Genomic DNA, 20,155 nt, shown 5'->3' with positions numbered 1-20,155 from the left:
CAGCAATGTTATAACTTTAAATGGTTGCTGAACAAATGGGCATTAAACAAGGACTGCCTATTAACTGATGTAGTAAAGAATTTCAACCAAACATAAATTAAGTGCCTTGCCCAGAATATTTTCAGACCAACTGTTGTTTTGCTAAGATGTCCAGATGAAACTTTCACATATTGTATTCCAGGTCTCCTAAATGGAAGATCTGTTGCATCAGAGTTTTCCTATATTGTGAAATGCTATTTAGTTTGGCTGAAATGGTTATGGTTATAGTTATGATAATCTTGAACTTGTAGGGTGGAATTTGAAAGTCAGCTGAAACTGTTAACTGCTAAAATCCAAAATCAAAGTTTCTTTTCAGACATAGGCATGGTGCTATTTTATTCTGATTACCTGATGACAATATAAAATACTGAAAAGAAGCTTAATAGCAGTTACAGTTTGTTCCAGTAAATAGAAGGGAACATATTTCAGTAGATTTTAAGCATTTCTTCTGTGAATATGCAACATATGAAATACTATCACAATACAGTAATTTTATTTCAGATTGTTTGTTTTCAACTTATGACAATGTTTAGCTTTTGACCTAACCACTTTCTTAAAATAAATTATTTGTTGGTGAGAGCAGTTGTTGAGAAGATTGTTTCCAGACTGCTGTCAGAGCACCAAGTGACAGAAAGTAAACTAGAGTGTCTGTTAGAAAAGCTGAGGATTGCAGATTCACCTGTAATATGATTACATTATATTTCTAACACATGCACATGCTATGCCTTTCATGTTTGAAAACATGCCTTTAATTAGAGCGTAAAGCTGAAATAAAACTTAGAAGCAGTTGCAGTTTGATTGTCTGATAAATATTGAATGATTTTTTTTCTCTTAAAGTTTAAAATATTTTGGAAAAGATTGGGAATCTCTTACCTATAGATGTTGCAGAAATGCAGTCTCAGTTCCCACAATAAATTTCCAATAATAAGGGATATTGAGAGTTGTAATAGTAGTGAAATTTGGAGGGGTACAGGATCTTCATATCTGCTAAGACAGAGTTAGGACAAGTTGAGATTGTTTTTGCCATATAGATATTTACTGAAACCATTGACCTCTGTGTTGGCTTCCGTTCGTATTCATATTTACTATAATAATAGTATGCCATAAGTGGCAGTGTCAATAAAATAATATGCAGAGTTTGTTATATGTAATATAACATATACCTATAAATGGCATTTACAGCTACCATACCATAACTTAATCACAAACAATAATCAAGACATTCATTCCATCTCCCAAATTTTGCAATATAAAATCTCATGAGCTTTTAGCAATGTCATCTTGAGATTTGTTGTAAGTATACCGCTATTATAAAATTGCATGAAGCTATCATATTTGATATCCTATCAATCATACATAACAGCCATTTTATTTTATTTTTTATTTGGGACACTCTGGCACAAATTTAAAATGCAACAGATGTCCTGGAATCCAGAAGAGCCATATTGCCAAATACCTATTTAAAATTTGATTTTATGAAATGTTATACAAATCTCAAAATTTCTTTAGCTTACTAAAATTGCCTTTTTAACATTCCCAAAAATATTTCTTTCTCTGGGGGGAGGGCTGACTTGCCACAATCCCCCTTTGTGCCATAAGAGTGTGAGTACACACTTTTATTGGCACAAGATAAAAAAAAAATCTGGTCAGCGAGACTTGATAAACAAACTTTTAAACTCTTAATGCAAAAAGGGAAGACACTAATGGAAACAGCAGAAAAAGATCCCTGCAGTGGCTCCCAAAAGAGGAGCTTCCAACCCATAAAGGTCTAAAAGTCAGGGCAAAAATTCTGTTAGGCGGAAACGAAATTTATACTGTCCAATATTCTATGCCAATCATTTTCAAATGTTGGATGTCACTTTGAGCTTCCAGTCAGGTCTGCACATGTCTCCCAAAATGCTTCACAGCCATGTTTTCCTCAGTACATAACCACTGGCTGCCCATTTTCAAGGATTGCTTCCTGCCTCAGCTCTTAGTTCAGTGCATCCAGGTTTGTGATGTCCAATTTAGGTTAGCCAGTGTGAAAGCCAGTCTATTAATTTTTCTTAAATTGTACACAGAGAGCCCTAGGATTCCCACTCTGAGTCCACCAGTGCAACATATTCAGGGCTTGGGTTTGGAGATCTCTTTCCTGCTACCTCCTCAGTGAAAGCATATGAATTGCAAATCGCCGTGAGGAGGCCTGGTTCTCTCCCCCTTGGAATTTGCAGGAAGTTGTGCATACAAAGCTTTAATGTCACAAAGCAATAACCAGTCTAAGAAGCTTTACGTGGAGGTAGATGAAGGGGATAGGCTTAGTGTGATTCTGAATGGTGTGTGTGCATGCAGCTACTCATATAAAACAGGCAATGCAAGCATCTTGGACAAATTTTCCCTCCCACCAGAAGAGAAGTCCAAGGTATTCAGTACTTGCTATGTCAACCATTCCCAAATGCCTTCTCTCCATAAATACATTCAACTGGCTTATTACAATACAAATGAGGCAAGAAAGAAAATCTTACAATGAGTTTCTGCCCTTCCCCTATAGTCTTCCTAGTTTTCTTCTGAGGCTTCACATGGGGGCCAATATCTTTAGGACTCCTTCCTTTGCAGCTTTCACAGGCATCTGAGAGGATGATAGGACTTGGAAAGAACTGTTCCACTCTGGTTGCATGGTGGTTTTCTAGTGGATGGCTGTATTCAAACCCAATTCTCTGGCTCAAATGGATGGAGGCAGCATCTGGGTCAATGTGCTCTGCTTCCAAAAGGTTACTGTGTCATCTGTGCAGGGCTGAAAGATATGAGAAAAAGATCTCCTCCCCCTTTTCTGGGTGGACTCTCCCTGGAGAGGCTTTGCTGATCAGACAAAGGCATGGAGAACAGAAGATAAGAAATGGAGAAGTGAGATTGGGGAGGGGAGTAGCTTGCAGACAGAGTTTGAAAAGACATTACTGCAGTTGTTAAAGAAACAGATAAGCAGACAAAATGGGGACACCACAGATGAGGACAAAAGAGAGGCTGGATTCTGATAAGAACAAAAAAAATGAAAAGTCTCACTTCTGAAACTGAACATTTGCAACATGTTAAAAAGGACTTAAGGACTTGCGACTTGAAAATGCTGGGCAGCTTGAGAATGCTGAAAGCTCCAAATAATTTTAAAAGCCTAATAATTTAAGGTGTGCAATTTGCCAGGGGCAGGAGAATCTACCTTTTATATGTGTTTTCAAAATATTTGAACATCATGTCAGCCTTTTGCCCAGCATTACCAATGTACAATTTAGATAAAAATACCACATTAGAGATTGAAAATAAGTGCTTATGTGTTCCAGAATTAGTTTCATAGTAGTTTCACTGATTAGTGATAGGATAAGAAAAGAAACTTAAGAAGAAGATTATTTCCCTACACAAGCAAACTTGAGCTCATGAGGCTCTTATAGCTAGACACACCTCATGTTTCAGGAAAAGAAAGAGAGGGAGGGAGAGAGAGACAGAGAGAAAAAACACATTTCTCTTTACTCTGTTTGCTGGCCAGAAAAAAGAGTGATGAGGGTATTTTCCTTTTGGTGGCTTATTTTAAGCAGAATTTCTAGCAGAATTTTTAAATTCTTTTCTCTTTGGATTAGAGACAATTAATAGTTACATTTACCTCACAAAGATTTTGACACACATACACACAAAGACAAGGAAAAGAGAACAGAAAAGGGAAACAGAATTCTTAGTTTTACACATCCTGGTCATTCCCATCATAAATCTCAATTAACTCAAATTAGGGAAGGCACAAATCTTAAACATAACACATGGTTGCAGAGAAAGAGAAAATCACTATTCCTATATTTTATTTTCATTTTCATTTTAAGTACTTTTATTTAGCCAAATTGTTTTCCCAGCAAAGCCTATTCCCTTTATCATTTTTCATACCTGCCTGGACAGGTAACTGCCTCCTGTCCCAGACATCAAGCAAGTCTTCCAATGGGGAGCTTACCCTGACCTCAAGGTAGAGCATCCCATGTTTCCCTATTCCCGATGTAGGGATTCAATTTGGCTCCGCCGGGTCTCGTCAAATCTTGGGCTTCCTAGTGAAACCCTCGTCTCCTGTCTCAGTTTTCAGACCAAAAAGGGTCTGGAAGGACTCTGCTTCCCTTTACAGAGCACGGACCCCTCTCGAGGGAACTCCGCCGCCAGTTTTTGGACCAAAAAGGGGTCCGGGAGGACTCCACTGCTACCCGCAGTGAGAATGGGCACCTCCTTCCCTGGCCTTTTTCTTTTCCCGACTCAGTTTTTGGACTCAGTAGAATCCAGGAGGACCTCTGCTTGCTTCCCAGAGGTACAGACCCCTCCTTTTTGCAGGGCTTTGCTTACAGGGCCTTACCAGCTGGTTGCCCAAATCCAATTCTTTCATTCACTTTTCCATTCCATCTCACACAGCCTCTCTCTTTCCCCTAACAAACAGTTCTGCGGTTAGGAAAAACCATTGGAAGCAAGATCCAACTGTGATTGGGAAAGGGGGCTTCTCACACTCAGACATACACACATTTCCTTTACTCCCCTGGGCTTTAAAGTTAAAATTTAGTGGTACTCACCTTCTTTCCAAAGCAGGCCTTGAGCTCAAACTCAAAACTCCCTTTATTATCCTTGCTCCACATGGGCAAGGCCTGGGAAACCCATCCACAGACACAAGGGATCTGCTGCCGGCAAGATGGGGCTTACCAATCTCAGTCCATTGGAGAGGTTAGCTTGGAGTTCCATCCTGGGTGCCAAATTGTTGAAAGAAAAATCTTCATCAGGGTCCAGACCAAGCCGAGAATAAACAACATGGAGAATGCTTTAGAAAGAAGGTTGCAGTTTATTGAAGAAGCGAGCCAGACAGAAACATGGCTCTGGAAAAACTGACTACATGGAGCAGAGTGGTGGGCTTTTATACCTTCTGGGGCTCTTGAGGTTGTTTTCTGTTCCTGTTTGAGGCCTTGTATTTCCTGTGTCATGTACTTCGACCTGAGTCTGAGTATGCCCTTTTTGGTATTGTTAGGTTAATCCTATTATGTCTTCTGTCCTTAGAATTTGGATGGGGTATGTAGATTTTAAGGGTCTTTGTCTTCCTAATCTCTTCAGTTTCTAGCTTGAAGGCTCCAACCTTTCTGAAAGAATTATTACATTTGCATTTCTAAAAGCTAGTTTCTGCTGAGTTGTCTGGCTGGGTGGGGGAGAGGTTTCTGCCTTTTTAAAGATCTTCTCCATTATTCCTTTGGGGAAATATATTCTGCCTTTTTAACATTCCCCAAAATATTTCTTTCTCAGGTGGGAGGGCTGACTTCCCACAGTACAAATAACATATCTGCTAAATGTTATAGATCCTTGTCAATGTTCTTGTAAACTAAAGATATTAGTTACCATGGTGATAAAAACTGCACTGGAAGTCATAATAATCCAAACAACCATTTTGTGTTTGGATTATTATTTTTCTGAACGTACATATGTTATTTTTAAGTGCATTTTATTTTACCAATAGCAATAGCACTTAAACTTATATACTGCTCAATAATACTTTTCAGAACTCTCTGAGTGATTTACAAATGTCAGTATATTTTCCCCAACAATCTGGTTTCTCATTTTGTCCATCACAAAAGGATGGAAGGTTGAGTCAACCTTGAGCTGGTCAGGAACAAATTCATGGCTGTGAACACAGTTAGCGTGCAATACTGCATTCTAACCATTGCGCCACCATGACTCAGTAATTTTATTTCTTGTAATTTATAACAAAATTACAAGATAAACAACAGTGCAAAGGATAAACAATGTAATACACAGTGCAACTAATAAACAGAAAAAAGAAAAAAATAGTAAGCATCTAAATATGTCACTTAACTGGTTTACAAAAAAATGATATTACAAATATCTTGTAATACTCTGTTATTATTAACTACTGTTATAAAGAATCATGAAAGAGAAACATGCTGCTTTTTCAAAAACAATTTACACATTTCCTAAATCTAATCTTTTTTCAATTGCTCAAAATAATTATTTTGGTAACCATTTATTTATTTATATGGAATTTATTTATATATAATTTATATGGCCATCCACTCACTTTCAATAACTGTAGGTGGCTTATATTTTAATTTATTTATCACATTTTTGAACTACCCACCTCTCACAGAGGTACTCAAAGACAGTTATAATCTAGACTTTTTGAATATAAATCCACATAACAGTAAGATTTTATTTGGAAGTAACATTGGAATGCCTTTCAAAACATGTCAGATGAAGGACAATATTCATTTTAATAACATTAATTTTATCTCCACAAATTAATAGATGATAATCCACGTATAAACATGCAAATCAATATTTTCTCAAATATTTAACATTTATTTCCATACATTTAGAAATATTTTTGAGAATATAGAATTCTAAGTAATATCAGTAGAAATTACAAAACCCATTTTAATAATTGTATTATATATTTAAGTCTAAAGGAAGTAGATCCCAATTTATCATGTGAACTAAATCCTTTCCAAAATTAAACATAGAAATCAAATACTTATTAGGAAGTTAAGGTGAGTTCACATCCTTTTGGGGAACAGAAATGAACTCTTAGTTTTGATATGTGTATTTTATATTGTCTTGTAATTTTATTTTATATCAACAGGTTCTCCACAATACTTTTTTAGAATGGCTCAGAAGAAAAGTGATCACAGAAGGATTAATCACATCCAGCAAGGTGTCTCTTAAGTTTGTATCATCTTGCACTGAAAATATGGAAATAACACCTTTGCTCATTCCTGTAGTTACTGATATGGAAGCATTCTCATCTGAAAATTTTAGTTTTGAGAGATATAAACAAAATCTTGATACCAGAATCTTGGGGAAAACAGTCTTGTTTTCTGAAGTTACATCAACTACAATGAATCTTCTTGATGGGTAAGAGATTGCAATAACATTAATTTCAGTATGAAAAAGAGAAAGAGATTTGGCAAAAACAATGTGCAGTATTTTCTTTTGGACTTTTTATTCTCTTAGTTTATTGAAAATAAGTCTGGTAAGAAACTGCAAAAGCTTGCTAGAAAATTTAAAACTGAACTGTCATGTAGCATTACCATTTTTAGCAATAACCACTTTGCTATTTTATTTTTCTATTTCTGATATTGATACTAGGCTTAAAATTCATTGCAATTCATAAAACAATATCAAGTGGCAATCCATAAAAAAACACTTTTTCAAATAACAAGAATTGTGGTTGATATTGTCCAAATGAATATGAGTGATCTAATAATATTTCAGACAAACTGATTAGAAGATAACCTTTACCTATTTCATCCAAGTTGTTTTTATTACACTCTTGTAATTTTTGTAATTTCTTCCAATTGTGATCATAGTAATTTTGACTGAATGGATCTCCTATCTCCTTATATTGCTTTTAGAAGATGTGACATGTCAGCTATGTTTTTCTAATCTTTACTGCTTGTACTAAGTTTCTTTATTAGTATGATTGGATATATTTCTGATTGGTCAAATACAATTAAAGTGCTGTAATTGTGAATGTGCATCATACAGTTTTCAGGATAAACCCTTTCATAGTACAGTCCAACTGAACTGACAGGCAAGTGGATATTTTGAATATTGCTGTTTTAATACCTAATTTCGGTTTTCTCATACTGTATGTTTTGTGATTCATTTATATTAAAATATATATTTAATTATGTGTTATGCTGAAAGCTGTCCTGAAGTGCATAAGATAATTAGAACCCATATTTATTTGGTTACCTGGAAATGAAGGTAATAGATTTACTAGCCATGCCACCATAGTTTATGACGCATGATTATCATCTTGCATTCTGTGTATGGATAAGAGCACAGTTGAATGTTGAATTCATAGTTGAATTCTCTGAATTCCCTCTATGTCTGTAGAAATAACCTATTTACTATTTCATTTGACATTTGATTTTTTTTCCTACAGATTCTCTAAGTGACCAAGTTAGATAACAAATATAACATTCTATTAAATAAAAATGCCACTTACTCATAAAGGAGTGGCTGAGGTATAATGTATAAAATAAAAAAGTGCTCATATCATCCATAATTTCAAACTGAAGATTGACATCTACAGTTTTTAAAATGTGGGGGAAAGTCCTGGCAAAGAATTAAGGGCTTTGTCTGAGGATTAGTTTAGAGGGCAGCAGCATCCATAGGAGAATTAGGAAATCAGATGATGATTACAGCAGCATGATCAAAGACACACCCGTGCTCACACACACACACATACACACAAACAAAATATGTGCATATGATATCAGTATACATCAGAAGGGATAGCACTTCAATCTAGGTGCTGAGACCCTCATTTTATCTTATTTAGGCGCCCTTTCCCCAGTGTTGCTGATAAAGAACTGTGGTGATGCAGTGGTTAGAAGGCAATATTGCAAGCTAACTTTGAATTCCACTGCCAGCAGTTTGATCCTAACTGATTCAAGGTTGACTCAGCTTTCCATCCTTCCGTGGTCGGTAAAATGAAGGCCCAGCTTGTTGGGGGCAATATGCTGACTCTGTAAGCTGCTTAGAGGGAACTGTAAAGAACTGTGAAGTGGTATGTAAATCTACGTCAGGGGTGTCAAACTGCTGGTCCATGGGCCGGATGCATCATAGCGAAACCGCACCCACCCTGTCTCTGGCAATGGCAAAAAAATCACGACATGTCACGTGATGTTGCAAGTTTGACACTCCTGGTCTAAGTTCTAATACTAAAAGAATAATTGAACACAGCACCACAGGAATTGAAGGAAATGGCTCAGCAAAGCTATCAGGGTTATTTAGACAATCTGGAGCAGAGCACTAAAAATGAAAAATGCAGTGATAAGAAAGAGAAATCTCTCATAAACCTATCATGCAACCCAAGTTTGTTTGTTGATGTTGTCTAGCTTAGTAATGAAATGTCTGCAAGAAGACAGCCAAGCTCAGAGAGTAGCAAGGACCCCACAGTTCAACCCTGAATTACAAATATTCTCTTCCACTGATAATACAGATTTTTATTGTAATGCTGAGATGCAATAGAAGTCTTGATTATTTAAATATCTGCAGCAGAAAAGCCAAGATACATCAAAACATGGCTGGAATTATTGATTATTAATAAGTAGGGTGAACAAGTCTGTTTACTTTAACTTTTATTGTAAATGGGTTAATCTTATACGTATATTTACACAAAGTCATTATTCTGTAAAATAGCAACTTTATGGATGCAAGTAACTGTTAATATTGATAAAAATAACTAAAAATGTGTGAAATAATTTTAAAGAGGGCATGTATGGCTACATTACCTATTTCTAAAAACAGTACTAAATTGTTTTTATTCAAAATGTACTTGGTCAAAATATGTAAGGATAATAATCTATATGACTTGGTTTTTTGGTTTCATAGGCTCATTTATTGTTTTATATTTATACTATTTTGTTCCTAAGGAATTGATTCTCTAAGAAAAACATTTTCTGATTTTTAAAATACATATTTGTTTTATTACCATGGGGAACTACGGTAGAACTAAAAGAAAAGAATATACTTCTTAATTTGTTTGAACTAGTGCAAAAGTAAAATATATTTCAATTATGCCCTAGTAACTGATTAATTTATAATCATTAATTAAATATATCCTAGACAACTTGTTAAGTCACTAGTTATATGAAACACTCTTGAATGGTATATTCATTTGAATTTTCATGACTGATATGTTCATATATTTGCATTTTATCTATTTATAAGTTATTAACTTTATTATTTTTTGTTGGTTTAAATATTGCTAGTAAAGTATCTTGCTGCTTTGTGCCCTTTAATTTGACTGTTGGATTTTATTTGTTGTTTTCTTTGACCATCAGGACACCTGCATCTTTGAAAGTACTATCAACTTTTAAACATAGTTTATTTATTCTGTCGAGGGGATTATACTTTGCCTTTTCACTTTTAACCCTAACCCACTAAGCATTATACCCAAACACTAAACTATAGTTCATTTTTAAATAGTATAGAATAAAAATAAGTCAGTTTTCAAAACTTGTGAAAAATTGTTTGTTTTAAATGTGCTTAAAATGAAATATAGTATGTTCTGGCAAGCTCTAATTAATCTAAAACAGAAAGAAAAGCTTCTAAATTTATACTCCTCAAAGTAAGTCAAAACTAAAAGAGCCAGAGAGTATATGAACCCAAGGCTTGCAGTACTATTAGTATCAGGTATAAGTATAAACTATCCTTATAATTTATAATCGTATGAAATGAGATTATTGAAACACACTAGCATACTTACCTTGTTTCAGTGAATTACCAGTTCACATATAATATTGATGTAAGATTGTAGCTATATAAACTAGTAGAACTGAGTTGCTAAAAAATAAGCATATTTCTTTAAAAACATTTTATATCACAAAAATGTTATATTTCAGTGTGGTTTATTAAAGTAAGGTACACTACCTTGTAACACTCTAAATGACTTATAAACCTTTAAAAAGACAAATATGATTGTTTCCTAATTAAATTGTAACCAATTATTTATGATATAAACATAATCTCTTTAAGTTGATGTCATTCGATAACTAATTAACATATATAAATTAATAAATATTGTAATAAGATATTTTACTTGAGTTTGAGATAGATATTTAATATTAAATTACATATATTATAGCTATGCATAATATGCCTCCAAATCTTTTTACAAGTTGAACATAAAACCTTCCATCCCAGTCCTCTAACACTATAAATCTTTCAAAATTAAGACTTAGCAAAAGTGGGCTGGAACTAATTTAATGGCTGAGTGATCTCACAGTAGAGAAACAGCCAGAGTGTAATAGGGTTCTTTGTCTATATTTCCACCCTAGCTGGTAACTTGCCAGTCAAAAGTCAAACGAGAGAAACAGGTGGGAGCTATTAGACCTGTCATAAAGTTTGAAAAATTGATTCTGGAGTCTAAATGATTAGATTGAACTTGACAGTGTTGTCCTAAAGATTCTAAGAAAAATTCTATAGTTTAATTTGGAGTCCCTTGATTATTCATTAGTTCTCCAGATGGCCTGTTTTGATGTATCACATATTATTACACAAACTCTATTATTGTTGGCATATATTTACATGTATAGCTAACAAGCAAACTAAGTAGCACCTTTATTAGTCCTTATAAATTAAGGTGTACAGAATTAATTAAATTGTAGAGTAAAGATTTATTTAAATATTAAATAACTTAGCTTTATCAATAATGCTTGATGACTTTTACTTTGGAATACTTTAAATTCATTAAGATTATCATTGTAGAATAATGCCTTCAAAGTTGTTATTGTCATGGCATCAAAAGCACAATTTCTATAATTTACAAGAAATAAGATTTGTCAGATAGCTTCCATAACCTCTATGCTTCTCCTCATGGTCTCTAAGCATATAATTAGAATATTACAATGTTTGGAAGTTTAGGAATAATGTAAGGAATAAATCAAGTGCTAAGATGAATGGCTTGAAAGAAAACCTGTTTAAAACAGTAAAATTAATTGCTATTAAAGTAAAGATGAAAGAAGCACTATTTCGGCCTATTAAATAAAAAGTTATGGTTACCTAGTTGTCCACAATAAGGAATCCTGTAAAATGTGCTTGTTTGTATCAAAAACAAGTCATTACACAGACTGGAAGTATTTTTTTAAACATTTAGTTATGTGACTTGCAGTATTGTATAAATTTGTGGATGGCCAAGAGATCTGCCTGTGCAAGGAACCTTATTTCTGACATCTCGATTTAAAAAAACAAAAAAACCAACAACTGAGAATATTATTAGTACATTTCATATAAAAAGTGTTTTTAAAGTATACATGAACAAAATAGTTAACAATTTATTATTATGGAGCAATAGATGTTTTGAAGAAGACTGTGTTTAAGGTTTCATAGAGTATCAATAACTAATTCTTGATTGTTTGCATCCTGATATTTATTTGCCTGAAGAAAAAGGGGAAAATGTGTTTTTGACCTCTGTATGAACAGAACTTTGAACGGATTCAAAGTTGTACAATAGGAAATATGCTTATGCAATAGATATTCTTACCCATCCACAACTTTAACATACCCTTCAAAAAGATCTTTTACTGTGGGTTTTGTAATGATGTGGCAGTAAAAACACAATATGAACTCATGAGGGACAGATAAGAATCAAAACTATCCATTTCTCTTTTTTTCCTGAAGTCTCTTTTTACTGCAACCCCTTGCATCTCATTCTTGATGTTCAAGGATGTTTTAAAATATTCAGGAGAAGATGGTAGTATTAAAAAATAAGCTGTGTTAGCAGCCTTCTACATAAATTTATATATAATTCCAAGCATATTAGAAAAAATGTTAGTGTAAATGTTTTGGTGAAATTGAATAGTCTTTAATCTTGATCTTCCCAGAGCCTCCTAAAACTTGGCTTGATAAATCAGCTTATAAATATTCATTATTTGACTCCAAAACCTTGCTGTAAATATACAGCGTTATGTTTCAGTAGTGAAACTATTAACATAAGTAAAACAAATATTTGTTTACATTTACATGTGGATAAAATGAGATTTCATAATTATACAATAGTGTATGATCTAAGATGTTAGAAAATCATTGATTCTGTTTAAAAAAATAATTGTAAAATTGTAAAAAAAATAGTTTCTAAAAAAGCAAATAGAACAGAAATATTTAAAAGTTAGAGAAGACTTACTTAAATTAATGTCTATGGAGATTCTCAGTCAACCAGGTCATGGTTGTCCCAAAGGTACTTTTTTAGGAGGCAACTGGACTTTCTTGTTTTTCTTTGAAGATGTTTTGCTTCTCATCCAAGAAGCTTCTTCAGCTCTGACTGGATGGTGGGGAATGGAAGGATTTATATTCCTTGCAGACAGCTGGTCATTTGCATTCTTTTATAGAGTCATTGGGGCCATTTGGAGGTTTTCTGTGTCCTCAGGGTATTTAAATATTTAAATTAATATTTATTTTTTTAAATAAAAATCTTATCTGTCAGACTATTAATCTGGATAACTTCAGAAATATGAACACTGGTATGCAGGATGTGCTTTCAATGTTAAACTTATTTTAGTGATAATAATATTTGATATTCTCCACCCTCTGGAACATCATTCCCATCACATTGAAGTTAGCCCCATTTCTCCTATTATTCCAGAAGTGCCCCTTAAAACATGCTTTTTTCACCAGCCTTGGAGATCCCAGACATAGCTTGAAGGATGGCTGTGTGACATTAAATGAAGTTTGTTTTCCTGCTTTTTTGGGTTTTATCTTTTTTTATTTATTTGTGGTTGTTTTTAAATTGGGAGATGAACTACTGTATATAAATATGTTAAATAAATATTAAATAAGAAGAATTACCAGGATCAAGTTATGTTGGCTTTCCCAATAGATTATAGTAGTGTTAAATAATGTCAGTTAGACCTTACATTAAGTTCTGGAATATAATTTTTTCTAACTTTTTAAATAAAAAACATTTCAGTTTTCTGAATTAGCACTTAAAAATAATTTAAGGTGTTAAATGTTTCTAGGCACTGCATGTGGAGCAATCATTTTTTTGCCAATAATTTTTGTAGTGCTTTCAAAAATTTTCAATTACAAATGGCCAAATTATTGAATGGGAGAAATATTTCATAGCTACCAAAATGATACTCATTTTTATGGTTAATAAAACATTAGTGATGATGAGAAAACATAAGGTTAAATGGCATTCATGGGGTGTTGGACGTCACCCTCTTGTGTCCACTTAGGGATTTTAGACTAAGTTCTCATTTGTCTCCTCCCCCTGACTCTGCTAGTCTCTCTCCTGCATGTAACTTCAAATAGTTGCTAAGATGAGGACTGCCTCTAAGTTAAGACTGCTTGGTCACTCACTTGAATAATGAATTAATCATTTACAGCATGTTCACTTCTGTTTCTAAATAATAAATGTATTAGTTTGGCTCAAGTAGATTTAATCAGATGATCCATGCTCTTTTCAAATTTTGTCCTGCTTTATTATAATTCCTACTATAGTACCTAATATTCGCTATCCCAAAGGTGCTTTTTCAAAAGGAAAAACAAAGTCAAGTTGCCTGTTGAAAAAGCACATTTGGGACAACCATGACCTGGGTGACTGAGAATCTCCATAGACATCTAATAATCTCTATTATTGGGAAGGTAATTGGTTCAAAATGCATCTTTAAAAACTGTGTTGCTTTCAACATCATTTAAAAATCTATCGTTTAAGAAAACAAGAAAGCTTTGTTATAAGCTGGCAAATAAGGGGAGGGGCCAGGAAAAAGTGCATGAGAGCACACAGTTTGGACTTGATTCAATAAGCCAAGTTTGGCTTATTGAATCAAATCCAAAATTGGACTAAATAGGACTAAATCATTATATCTGAAATGGACCTCAGCCTGGCATTTTATCCTACAGCTTGTAGTTAATCACCCTTTGCATGACAACTTTTCTTTAGAAAAGAGACAAACATTCAACACATGAGTACATTACATTTAGCCATAATATCAATAGGTATGTCTGATGCCCAGCCCTGCAAGTAGCAGCAGCTAACAAACCACAAAGATTTCTGGCTTGGTCAATTTAATATGTTGCATAAACAGTCTATTTGATCCAGTTGGGCAAATCAGGAAAAGATTAGTTTCTTTGTTTATATTGTTAACCTTAAAATGCAACAATATCCAGTTAATATAATTAGCTAAATGTACCATGATCAGAATTGTTTGTTAACTGCATTAGAGTATGGAATAAGATGGAAATTATGACCCTTAACCAGATAAACCATATTCAGGCTTAATATAAAATTTCTCAAATATTAGACTAAACTTTGGCCTTCTTGCTCTACTATGGTTGCTATAATCACAAGTATTGCCTTGGACATAGTATCTTTTTTACTCACTTTTATTAAAAAGTTTTACAAGGTAAAAACAATACAAATTTAAAGAAAAAAGATAGGAAAGGAAAGAAAAAATGCAAATAAATAGAAAAAAATGAAATAATAAAAAAAAGTTATAAAGAAGTGAGTTCCAATCTTCTTAACAGCAATTATAAATGCATTTATATTTTACCCTCTCTAAGGCTACATCATAATTTCCTTTTTTCCATAATCTACCTTTTCCAATCATCAAATCCAAAAATCACAAATTCATTTTTTTCTACTGATAGAAGAAACTATTTGTAATTCAGGATTCAAATGAGGGGCCCTTGGTACTCTCGGAGCTTGGTTGTTTCTTGCAGATATTTGTAGTAGTAGTAGTAGTAGTAGTAGTAGTAGTAGTAGTAGTAGTAGTAGTGATGATGATGATGATGATGATGATGATGATGATGATGATGATGTTGTTGTTGTTGGAAGGAACCTTGGAGGTCATCATAAAATGTTCATAAAACAATACAAAACATCACTGGCCATTTCATACAGATATACTTTTTTCTAGAAAATGTACTAATATGTATATTATTTCAGAACTAAGCCATAGTAGGAAGGATCTGGAAAGGGGTTTATTTTGTGATAAATAGCTGGCAAAATGATGGGATAGAACATATATGGACCCCCTCATGTGTACATTACAGAAACTTCTTGTTATGAAGGAGGAATGTCAGTCTTAACTTTCTCATCTTCTTTGTTCAAGCAGTGTGGGATTATTTCCATCTTTTTAAAAACTTTATTTTTAGGACTCAGGGCAGCTTCATGTAATCAGTGCCCAATCACTAACAGCCATATTCTCTCTTTTATGTTTCCATTAAAAAGATTGGTAAGAGCCCTTAGAATAAGTTCAAATAGTAAAAAGGATGAGGAGACACTTTAAGAATGTTCAGATTGTGTAAAGCAGACATGTCAAACTCGTGACGTCACGGGACGGTTTTGCCATTGCCGGCAATGGAGTGGGCACGGCTTTCACGTGATGCAGCCGGCCCATGGGCTGGCAGTTTGACACCCCTGGTATAAAATCTAATTCTGCTTTTTGTTCAGGAGGGGTAGAAACAAATTCTTACTCATTTGAATTAAACCCTCTTATTCTTACAATTTAGGGGTAGGCTAAAAATATACATTGCATTGTTTAATTTATAATCTTTAATTTTTATCATTTATCACTTGTCTTTAATAATGTAAATTGTTTTGTTACCTTTGTAAGACTTCCAAAGCTGTTAAATAAACCCTCTAGAACAGAGCTCCCCAACCTTTTCAGGTTGGTGGTCCAGAGAAAAAGGGAAAAGCAGGGAAATATGTGCGTGTGCAAACGGGCCACTTATGCCTGCATGGCGGCGCTAGTGTGAGTGGGGGGGTGCGCACACACGTGCATGCAGTCGCCAGCCATTCCTGGCGCCCAGTGGTCAATAGGCCATGGCTGAGTACCAGGCCGTGGCCATAGGTTGGAGACCCTGCTCTAGAACACTAAATATAATATAATAGATTTCAGAATAACTGGTAATCCATTCAATAAATTTATGCTTGATGGTAATGTTTTCAAAAAGCCAGTTTAGTGAGAGGCAAGAAACTGGGAGACAATGAGTCCCATCTTGGTTACAAAGCCAGCTAGGTGGCTTTACTGATTTATTCATTCATTCAGTTTGTAAAGCCTTTATATCAGTTGCTCTCTCACAGCCCTAGGGAGAAGGCAATGGTAAACCATTTCAAAAAATGTTGCCAAACTGTGTGGGATTCAAGACTGATTTACACATTATGTAATCCAGTAAAACAATTAGCTTGATGATATACAGTACTTTAAAGTTTGGTACTTGCCAGTCTCCCACATTCTTTTACATCATACAAAACCCTTGGTAAGGTATTAATTTTACTGCACTTCTTTCTCCCAATCAGAACAACTTTAACTTACTCCATCTTAAAATAACTGTCATTATGTTTTTCTAGTAATTAACACCAGGAGTGAGTAATTAATACCACAGGACTGTGAATTCTAGTCTTACCTTAGGCATAAAAGCCAGCTGGGTAACTTTGAACAGTCACTCAAACTCAGTCCAACCAACCTCAAAGGGTTGTTGTGGAGAAAAATAGGAAGAGGAAGAAATATCAGTCATGTTTGCCATTTTGAGTTATTTATTAAAATAATAAATGAATGATATAAACAAACAAAACAAATAATTGTTCTTAAGTCTATATTTGATTAGTCAGTTCTTTAGTATGGTCAGTGATCAGAATTCACTTAAAGAATGTAGAGATAATAATAATAATAAAGTTGGAAGGGACCTTGAAGGTCATCTAGTCCAACCCCCTGCTCAGGCAGGAAACCTATACCATTTCAGACAAATGGCTGTCCAATCTCTTCTTAAACACTTCCAGTGTTGGAGTATTCACAGGTTCTGGAGGCAGGTTGTTCCACTGATTAATTGTTCTAATTATCAGGAAGTTTCTCCTTAGTTCTAGGAGAACTAGATTAAAACCCTTAAAATAAAACAAGATAAAAATAAATAGCAAATGATCTATTTCATTGCTTTATTAAATTATGTTAGGTAAATTTCCAGGTTAATTTATTTAGTGTATGGTATCTACAAAGGTCATTCAGTCACTCATATGATAATAAACACTAATAAAAGCATTATACATACAAATACAAATATGAGTTTAAGTAAAGCATCAGCAAATGTGTGCATGTGTATGTGTACAATACAATATACTGTATGTTAAAATACTGAAATAAGATAAAACCATGATAAAATTGCCATAATATGGCACCACAGAATCACATTAGGCCAGATATAATTTGATATCTAAGGAAGCTCACCATTAACTGCTTCTGGGGTGGCTGTGATGAAATCATCCCAGGTGCCTTGAAATTGCCTGAGAGAACATTCTTGAACTCTGTGTGTTGTTTGTTGCAGTGCACCATAGTTGCATTGCAGGCTTTTGGCCATTCCCTACTTAAAGAACTTTGCCTTAGTTCTGGCATGGCCTGTCTTGATTCTATTCAGGCTCCATGTTTTTCGGAACAACTGCATTCCTGCAAATATTTTTGCTGGATCTGTGTGATCTGTTTTATCTTGACTAGGTTCTAAATGGGGCAACCTATTGTATCCCTTTCATTATAAAATATTTGGTAATATAAATCCTTCTACAATTATTAGACGGCATTATGATACAATTTGTGATATAAATCCATTTGCCATTATCTTGGCTTCTTGTCCATTGTAGATAATCTGTATCCATGTAATAAAAGTTCATCTTCTTCACAAATACGAATAACCATTCAAAATTATCAAAGGTTTTCTCCACATCAGTGAAAATCATAGTCATTTTTCTATAAACAGCATTCAAAATATATCCATTATTATCTCTGATGTATTTCTTAAGGACAAATCCATTCTGATCAGGATGCATCAAATTAGCTAAAAGTTCATTCAGCCTCTGTGAGTGCTTAAACATGACAAACATATGATTTATAGTCAATAGAAAGATATGCTTGTACAAGTCTGAAGAAATTTGGTCAGTACATATGTGTGGCCATGTGAGCCCTCATCTAATGACCCACATGGATCTCATTTAATGATAGCAATGGGGACTGCCAAGATTGCAATGTAATCATGTGATGTCATGCTTTACAACTCCATTGCTTAGTGATAAGAAAGTTTGGTCCCAATTGCCCTTGTAGCCTGAAGACTCTTAATTCTGCAATATCAATATTCAGGAATTTTGAGAGCTAGTGAATAAAACAAAAATATATTGAAAGGGAAGAAATTCATATAGATGAAATAACTTGTAATCAAAACCTTTAAAAGAATGTAATTTATAGAATAAAGATTGATAGCTTCTGAGTTTGTCAGGCACAGTTTACTATTTGAAAGTACAGAAATACAAAAAAGAACCCTTAAATTTGGAACATTACTGTCAGTTCTCTTTATAACAAATAATATAAATTTGCCTTTAAAATACAGAAAAAGATGGCTGGAAAATTGACTTTGGAGATATATTTGCTAATAAGTTACAGGCAAGATAGATGATGCACAGTTTTCAAAGTGACATTGGGGTAAGCTGAGTAAAGACAACGCCTAATTGATGGGAATGCATTCTGAGATTTCTGGTGTTTGCTTACAGATTTAAGTGGTCAAGAGGCCTTACATTTCTCATTTAGAAGTCAATGAATATAGTTTCAAGGTTACAGTGTGCTAGAAGTAAGGAGCTTGTAAGATGGTTGTCAATGTTTGTCTCATATATTAAGTAAGCCTTAATATTTAGAGCATATCATTTTTATACCACTTCTAGTTTATATAGAATGCATTGCTTTGGTTTAGAAGTTGTATTTATAAATGTATGGTAGTGCAAATGTAAACATGTCTGTAATTATTTAAAGCAGATATATCTGTTTCTAGGATTGTATTGCTGCTGCACAAATTCACAATTCTTAGAATAGCAATATTTTAAACCATGTCAAGAACATAGGGATGTGCAAAATCATATATGGAATGCAATCTATCAGACTTCCTTCACTGTTTGGGACTGGGAACAATTAATCCAATAAATTGAAATTAAATAATTTTATTTAATAGCACTTTTTTAAAAGGAAGCTAACAATGTCAACAATCATGTCAATTCTCTCTGAGAATTTCAGAGAATATTCTGCTTTCAAGTGAGAAACCTATATATAAGTAATTAGGGCAACAAAAGTCTTGTCCATTTCTTCCCACTTGTATACAGGGCTGGAAAATTCCCTCTTTTGTGAAGTCAAACCAGTTTACATCTGTGACGATGTTCCTTCCTGTGATGATATTCTTTCCTGTTGTCAGTAGAAAAAACTGATTATGATACACTTCCTGTTGCATAAAATTTAGTTTTGGAAATCTACCATGTACCATGGTTGGTACATTCTAGAAGAAAAACAAAACATTTTAATCTTTACTTTGGGTGGTCTCTCACATTTACAATCAGCTGGGTGCGTGGAGGGTGTCTGTGTGTCTGTGTGTGACTGATGCATAATAAGAGAAAATAGATTTCTTAAGTTTGCAGGAATCAAAAAAGAGACAAGAGGACAAATTAGGGCAAGTCTATCATATACTTGGCATTAGTATGGTGATACTAACAGGTGAAGTATAATAAACCTTTTTAAAAAAGAAACCTCTGTTTTTTTCTAAAAAGAAGCCATGATTCCCCTTCGCCATCTAAGAATTTCTGCCATTTTAAGGGAAG

General features: G+C 34.0%; 1 protein-coding gene across 1 annotated transcript in view; it reads left to right on the top strand.

Annotated features, from left to right (window-relative positions):
• HLCS (holocarboxylase synthetase) overlaps nucleotides 1-20,155 on the top strand; it is a 72,764-nt gene that overhangs the window by 24,129 nt on the left and 28,480 nt on the right. The window contains exon 6 of the mRNA XM_015826181.1: nucleotides 6,665-6,936. Coding sequence (XP_015681667.1) covers nucleotides 6,665-6,936 — 272 coding nt within the window. The remainder of the gene's footprint in view (nucleotides 1-6,664; nucleotides 6,937-20,155) is intronic.

Source organism: Protobothrops mucrosquamatus, unplaced genomic scaffold (genome assembly GCF_001527695.2).
Source record: "Protobothrops mucrosquamatus isolate PMUCROS unplaced genomic scaffold, P.Mucros_1.0 scaffold_207, whole genome shotgun sequence".
NCBI classification, from domain to species: domain Eukaryota; kingdom Metazoa; phylum Chordata; class Lepidosauria; order Squamata; family Viperidae; genus Protobothrops; species Protobothrops mucrosquamatus.
The sequence above is the reverse complement of the archived record's forward strand: the minus strand, read 5'-3'. Positions and strand labels throughout refer to the sequence as shown.